The 7,833-nt window shown below is 42.1% G+C and overlaps 1 protein-coding gene across 5 annotated transcripts in view; it reads right to left on the bottom strand.

Moving 5' to 3' along the window:
* Positions 1-935: 935 nt before the first annotated feature.
* The window catches only part of HMGN3 (high mobility group nucleosomal binding domain 3), a 34,075-nt gene continuing 27,177 nt past the window's right edge, over positions 936-7,833 (bottom strand). For 2 of the 5 annotated variants that reach the window (XM_056109724.1, XM_056109727.1), the window contains 4 exons: positions 6,877-6,906; positions 3,337-3,387; positions 1,960-2,073; positions 936-1,833 (listed from right to left, as the gene is read on the bottom strand). In XM_056109724.1, coding sequence (XP_055965699.1) covers positions 1,702-1,833; positions 1,960-2,073; positions 3,337-3,387; positions 6,877-6,906 — 327 coding nt within the window. In that variant the 3' untranslated portion in view covers positions 936-1,701. The remainder of the gene's footprint in view (positions 1,834-1,959; positions 2,074-3,336; positions 3,388-6,876; positions 6,907-7,833) is intronic. The other 3 variants (XM_056109726.1, XM_056109725.1, XM_056109728.1) reach the window with 3 other exon arrangements.

The following is a 7,833-nucleotide window of genomic DNA, read 5'->3' as shown; positions in this document are numbered from 1 at the left end:
AATGTCAAATGTGCATTCCCTTGAGACAAATACTCACTTCCAGAAAATTAGTGAAAAATATGTTTAAATAGGCAAAGTTTTATGTCTAGAAGTGTTTACTGCAGTACCATAGGTAGCAATGCAATATTAGAAATAGTCTCTATTTCCAATTATAGTATATTGATTAAATTAATAAAGTAAAATAAACAGTATGATTCTTTTCTTTAAAAAATCATGTACGTGTATACACAATAGCCATGAAAGCTAGTAAATAGTGATTGCCTTTGGAACACAGGAAAGTAGTAAGGGAGAACAAGGTAAAAAAAGAACTTTGACTATTTGCTTGTTTGGGGCTTCTTATGGGCTGGAGCGATAGCACAGCAGGTAGGGCATTTGCCTTGCATGTGGCCGACCCAGGTTCGATTCCTCCATCCCTCTCTGAGAGCCCAGCAAGCTACCAAGAGTATCCCACCAGCACAGCAGAGCCTGGCAAGCTCCCTGTGGCGTATTCGATATGCCAAAAACAGTAACAATAAGTCTCACCATGGAGACATTTACTGGTGCCCCCTCAAGCAAATCGATGAACAATGGGAGGACAGTGCAGTGCAGGAGGTTCTTAGGGGCTACTTCTGGCTCTCTGCACCTAGGGCACTCCTAGTGGAGAACCAAAGATTAAAAGCAGGTCTTCTGTATGAGAAGCATGAACTCCAGCCCTTTGTCGGGTGGGAAAAGGGTTGCTCAGACTTTTCTCTTGGATGTGCTCAGGGATCATTCCTGGCAGTGCTCGGGAACCACATGCAATACTGGGTTTTGAACCTGGGTTGGTCACGTGCAAGGCAAGTGCCTTAATCCCTATACTATCTATCCAACTCAACAAAAATTCTTTACTTCCTCCGAAACAGTACAATCAAACACTGTCTGTATTTAGTAAAGACACTTCTAGGAGGCAGACACTCTGCAGGCAAGAAAAACCTTTTATTTTAAACCACAGTCAACAGGTGACCATAACGATCCATGTTTCATTAAAACCACATAAAACCTAGGTACAAAAACACCAAGGAATTATTGCTCTAGAAAAACAGTGAAAAATTCATATATGCACAATAAAAACACCACGGTATACACAGGGCTAAATTTTTAAAGCAAGTGCATGGAATGCTGAACCAATTTTACACACAGCTTCCAATATTAAACTGGTATTTATTTCACTTGAAGATGATGAAAACTCCAAAATGCATGGCTATCAGAAGGTAAAATGTCCATCCTTATATATCTTTGAATGCCAACCAGCAGAGTCCTAAAAAAATTAGCATTTACAAAATACTTGGTAAAAATAGCTTCTAAAAGTTGTCCCAAGAGGTACATAAAATCAACCCCATTATTTCATGGCAATTCATTCTCCCTTGTTATCTATGTACTCAGTTTTCTGTGCCTGTAAAAAGGAAAAGGGAGAGGGGGGAGGGAGAGACAGTTACTATTAACACTTCATTTTTAGGCCAAAGGAAAGTCCACCCCACCAACACAGACACTTTGGAACATCTGCTTTTGGCATCTCTTCTGCAAAATGCATTTTGACTTTGGGCGTCAAACAGACAAGGCTGTACTACGTTAGGCACTTAGCTGCATTTACTGCTTTTTGTCTTACAAACCTCCACGGAAGCTTTACCGTGCCAGTTCCCACTGTTTAAAGTAAAAGCACCACACAACTGTATCTGCTTCTAGTCACTTCGAACACGCAGAATTTTCTACTGTACCCTTAACGCTCCCTGTTTCAATCTGTCCCTTTCCTGACAGAGTGCTGGGTGTGGTACTTCTGGAGGCAGAGACATTAACAGTTGACCGAGAGAGGTGGATCTGCAATAACATTACAGGCAAAAAAAAAAAAAAAAGACAATATGAATGTGCTATCACTGGCTGGAAGATTGAGGAATTCCTTTAGAGACACTGACTCCATCAGTGGGAGGCGTTTATGGAAAGTACCTCTTCAGCTTTAGTTTCACCATTTTCAGAGGGTGCAGTACCTTCCTTTCCAGCTTCCTGCTTTTCCTCCTTCTTCCCTTTAGCACCTTTATTAACCTTTGTTCCAGGTTCTTTCTAGGAGAGGAGCAAAGCACAGGGAAACAGCAGTTACGACTGGGGCGCTGTTAGTTACTGTCAGCCAAGCTCTGTGCCAACATAAAGGAGAAGCCCAATACGACCACTTTCGGGCTTTCGGGGGGGGGAATGGGACTTTTGGTTTCCGTGGAATCTCCATGACGGGCTGCTTAAAAAGCACACTGGACTTTCCCTCTGCGGAATCATGATCGAGTCCCTCATGGTTTGTTTTCGGTCACAGTGAAGTGAGACGTGGTTTGACTATAGGGTTGGAGGGATAAAATGGCAGGGCTTAAAGGATGAAGCAGAAGTCAGGGAAGAACCCAGCATGCAAAATAACTTTGTGTAGGAACACGGGGTCTGAGTGACTCCCAAACTAGGGACTATTGGAAAATGACAACCCCGAGTCTGACACCAAGTCACAGAAAGGAGTTCTGCTTCAGAATCACACCCCAAGACACACTTTCAAACAACGCACAAGAACAGATGGTGTGCTGTGTGTGTGTGCTGTGAAAAAAAAAAGCCTCTGGGACAAGTTTCTCGATAATTCTATACTTCAGTTTTCTCATCTGCAAAACAGGTATTTGTCTTCCTCTGTCCGGTTGATGTGAGAGTTAGGAGTAAAGGAATCAGAAGAGCAGAAGAGCATCTGGCATGGTAGACGAAAGGGCCATTAAAAGTTTGCTAGTATTGGGGCTGGAGTGATGGCACAGTGGGTAAAGTGTTTGCCTTGCACGCGGCCAACTCGGGTTCGATTCCCAGCATCCCATATGGTACCCTGAGCACCGCCAGGAGTAATTTCTGAGTGCACGAGCCAGGAGTAACCCCTGTGCATCGCCTGGTGTGACCCAAAAAGAAAAAAAAAAGTTTGCTAGTATTAATGTCTGCTACCAGTTGTTGTTACGTGATTATTCACTCATCGTCTGAGTTGCCAAGGCCCTTCTGCCTGCAGTGTTGTCAGCACCCAGACTTCTAGCGCACTAAGCAGTAGTTATGAAATCCCCCTAGGGCGTGAGGATACTCTGAGCAACATTTTCTCTCTTCCTCTGACCACACAGAAAATACACTCTTGGGTCAAGCATCAAACTGAGCTTGAAGTTGTGACAGAAAAGCAAAGGCAGCGGTAACAATTTTCAGGTCAGTGCGTTCAGCCTGCATCATGACATGATCTCTCCTTGACTTCCTTTTGGCTATGGAGTCAGCATTATGCATTTTAAAAATCAATCAGCAACAGCCAAGGTTTTGGGAGGTAGCATTTCTTACCTTAGTAGGTGTTTTTCTTGGTTTAGGTTCAGATTTTGGTGGAGCAGGTTTCTGTAAACATTAAGTTAGGCAAATATTGAAAAAGATACTCCTCAGAACCCCAAGGGACACAAAAAGACATCAATAGGTAAGAGTCCATTTTGACTATGATTTGTTCACTTAAAATATATTTTCAGGGCCAGGTAAGATCCTAAAGATCTCTGTATTTCAGGACTATTTTCATCTTGGGTTCTCAAGTGAACAGCGGGCGAAAGTTAAAAGACTCTGCATTGTTCACTGGTCCAGGATTGCTCTCTGGGAACAGGTTTAATCTTCAATCTCGACGTCTCTCTGTACTTCCTTTGATCTCAATACAACACGGAGAGGAATGACTCAGACCTGTGGCCAAATGACTCGATAAATTCAGTCACATGGGACTTTCCGACAGGCCAAGAAATGGCAGCAGCATCACAGGCAGAACTTGTCAACTAATGAGCCCTCCGGCCCATTAAGACTTTCAATATAATTTCCAAATCCTTTCCCCTCTGACGTAGAGTTTAAGTTCTGTAGCGAAGCTTCATTCCTATTTCTATCCTCTCCAATACTAGTTCAAGGGGACAAGAATGTCCCTCCAGCCAGACTCTGGGCTCATTTGCCACTTGAGTTTTCTTTTTTTTTTGGCTTTTTTGGTCACACCTGGCAATGCACAGGGCTTACTCCTGGCTCTGCACTCAGGAATTACTCCTGGCGGTGTTCAGGGGACCATATGGGATACTGGGAATCAAACCTGGGTCAGCTGCGTGCAAGGCAAACGCCCTACCCGCTGTGCTATTGCTCCAGTCCCTTGCGTTTTCTTTTTAATAAGAACTCAACTATAATGTGAACTGCCACTAGTGACTCCCATAGTTATTTTTTCCTTAAAATTTTTTTTTGTTATTTAATCACTGTGAGATAAACAGTTACAAAGTTGTCCATGATTGGGTTTCAGTCGTACCATGTTTCACCATCCCTCACTTCACCAGTGTACATTTTCCCACCAGCAATGTCCCCAATTTCCCTGCTTCCACCCCCCACCCCCGCCAAACCAGCCTGCCTCTAAGGCAGACACATTCCTCTCTCTCTCTCCTTCTCCCTCATATAGGCAATATAAGGTCGTCATGAATATCCCTTTACCTACTTTCAGCACTCAATTCTTGGCAGAGTGATCATTTTCCCTTCTCTATCCAAACTACCTTGCACCCTGTCCCCTCACTTGTGACAAGTTTCCAACTCTGAGGCAGTCCTCCTGGCTCTCATTTCTACTGTCCTGAGGTCACAGTCTCATACTGTGTTTCTTAAATATTCGCACAGGCAGGTCTTGGCCAAAGGGCGCACTAGCAACCTTTTCTTCCTCACCTCTAGGTCTCTTATCTCCAGCCTTGTGAGCACAGCCGGTCTGCAGCCCTGGCTGGTAGCAAAGACAACCAAGGCTCGGATTCTCTGTGGCTATTTTAGGGAAAAGAATCCTTTGAGTTAGGAAAGGATGGGTATATCTTTTCTAGAATTAGGGGGAATGGCTTTTGAAGACACGAGCCAGGGTCTCCTCCTGTGGAGAAAAATACATGTTCCTCCCTGACGCTTCATAACGCGAAATTGCAGAGAGCCCAATTCTGGAAGATTGGTTACTTAGAAATGACCTTCAGATAAAGAAAGAAGATTGAGTTTGAAAACTAACAAATGTCTTTCTTAATCTTGCCACTCTAAATCTGCTTTCCTGAGCTGTTTACAAGGCTCCAAATCTTCAAAATTTGAATAGTTTTATTTTGGGCTTTGATTATTATAAAAAAAAATAATATTCACTTTGCTTAGCGTCTCATTTGCATGCAACCATTTCCCTTAGGGTGTTTTCTGAAAGACAGACCCGTCCCCAGGTCCAGCATTCAAGCTGTTCTGAAAGATGTAAAATGATGAGGGTTCAGAGTGTGTAGCTCCACTGGCCTTTGAGTATGTCAGAGTCAACCCCGAAGGCCATGACCTCAGGGGAAACACTGTAGTGCTGGTTTCAGGGGCTCAGGGTAAAAAAAAAAAAAAGAGAGAGAGAAACCTTGTTAAAATTGGGTTTTATCCAATCTCGTAATTATCTGGCTCTTTGCAGAAATCCAAAATCGTGGCCGCGTGACATTATATGCTATAGAAAACAAAATATTTCACAATGCCTTTTCAGCAATTCTGATTTTTTTGGGGGGGAAATTCTAAACAATAATGGTGCATCTTTTGTGGAAATAACGAATGTGATCAATGTAGAGAAGAGTTAAGTAGAAATTATCTGCCTCACAAGCACTTGGAGGGGTGGGAGAGGGGTATACTGGGGTTCTTGGTGGTGAAAAATGAGTACTGGTGAAGGGAAAGGTGTCTGATCATTGTATGACCGAGACTTAAACCTGAAAGCTTAGTAACTTTTCCCACAGTGATTCAAGAAATAAATATAAAAAAAAATTAAGGTGGAGTTCATGCCCAATTCAATCAGCTAATTAGTGGCTGAATAAATAGCAGTACTCCTACAAAAAAAATTGGGTTTTATTTGGCTGGCAAGGGCCACTCTTCTAACAGTCCCTCCTTCCCCTACCCAGTGCTTTCAGATAATCTGCAGATTATCTAAAAAACTTCAGAAACATCACTTCTGAACTATGGTGACTATTACTGCTGAGCAGGCTGCCACACACCTGTGAGAGGTTTGGGAAGAGTCTGGATTACCCAAGAACCCACAATTGCACCTTCCAGTTCTTAATCTCCCCAAACCTCCTAAGCTTGGAACTCACAAACACTGGCTCAACCAATTCAACCCTAAGTATGCATCGCTTCTCTGCCTTTTAGCTATGATCAAGTGCAGCCTTGGACATACTCTGAACTTGCAGGGTTTCTAAGACTCATTTTGGCTACCCCATGCGTTGGTAGGTGTTGACTGAGAACGAAGTACAGACCAAATCTGCCAGAGAGCCAGGGTGGCCTCTTGTGGCAGAATGAGAACTGGTACTGGGGCCAGGCAGAAGGGATGAGCAGTGAGTGGAAGGAATAGCAAGAGAACCCTTATTGCCGAGATTCTTACATGGGCCTGGATCCTACCGGGAGACTCCAAGAGGCAAAACAGGAAGCTCTTTTTCAAAGACCCCGTGGTATAGTGTCAGACAACTTGCACAACACTGATTGCAGCATGAATTATGAAGAAAGATGGGAAACTCTTGTCTACTTGAGCACATAATGTACACAATCAAAGGTCAGAGTTTTGCTTTACATACTCTTGTTTCAGAGCTGACAGTATCAAACAAGTTTCTGATATTTCTATTCTTGGTAATGGGGAGGGTCTCTGTTGTTCACTGACATATATGATCAAGTAAATAATCTGCTTTGCAACTCTAGTCAAATTTGTTAGAAATTGTGGTCGTCCAGGTAGTTTCCAAAAACGGACAGAAAAAAACTCAATGGAAACATCACTTTAATTTTCCTTTTGCTGCCTTACTCTGGACAGAGGGAGCAGGTAGCAGTAAGTACTAAAACCAAAGGGGATTCTCAAGCAGTACTCACCGATGACAATCTGGCAGACCGTCTGGTAGGCTACAAAGAAAGCAGAAAAATAAATTTCTTTTGTCACTCTATGTAGTAAAGTTGACTTTAGACAATGTATTCTTAATAGCCTTATTTAATGGGAAAACATCTGTATGCCTCCCATTTTTCTCTCCAGATGCCAAATGCCCTGGACACTTTAATACTGGACAATTCTTTAAAAAAGAGTTTAAACTCTTCAAAAAGAGTTTCTCAAGATGATTATCACACTGCTCAAAGAAACAGCCTCACTTAATTAAGGCCATGGCAAGGAAGTAAAGAAAAGGAAGATGAACTTAGTTGGCCTAAATCATATTCTATTTTTGTGATAAAACTGATAGCAGGAACACCATGATATCTCTAAGTCATTTCAGTCTAACTTTTGTTCCTTAAAAAATAAAAATAAAACTTTTAGGTTAATACAAAACTTGTTTAAAACCCAATTACTGGGATTTTGTTGTCTTGTGATTATGTTAGAAAGGAGAATGACAAAAATCAATCTCTCTTCCTCTCTCTCTCTCTCTCTCTCTCTCTCTCTCTCTGTGTGTGTGTGTGTGTGGTGTGGTGGTGATGGAGATTGAAACCAAGTCTTCATCACACATGTAAAGCAAGAGCTCTACTGCTGAGTTACATTCCAGTCTAGACTACAAATCTTAAGACAGTTAAGAAAAACTTCATACCAAAGTCAGATAAAAATACTCATTTATCTATTAGATGCTTAAAGTTTTAAACAGAGTAAAAAGTTTATTCATCTTTTCATTTTAAAGTGCATAAGATTTAGAGAGAAACTGGATTTAGACTGATATTTTTCAGGATTTTTTTTTCTTCAAGGATGGTACAACTTAATGGTGTTCATGACTGCAAATATATCTTAGGGGCCGGAGCGATGGTACAGCGGGTAGGGCATTTGCCTTGCATGCAGCTGGCCGGATTTGATCT

Source organism: Sorex fumeus, unplaced genomic scaffold, assembly GCF_029834395.1.
Source record: "Sorex fumeus unplaced genomic scaffold, SorFum_2.1 ptg000008l, whole genome shotgun sequence".
Lineage (NCBI taxonomy): Eukaryota > Metazoa > Chordata > Mammalia > Eulipotyphla > Soricidae > Sorex > Sorex fumeus.
Note: the sequence above shows the minus strand (reverse complement) of the source record. Positions and strands in the feature narration are given on the sequence as shown.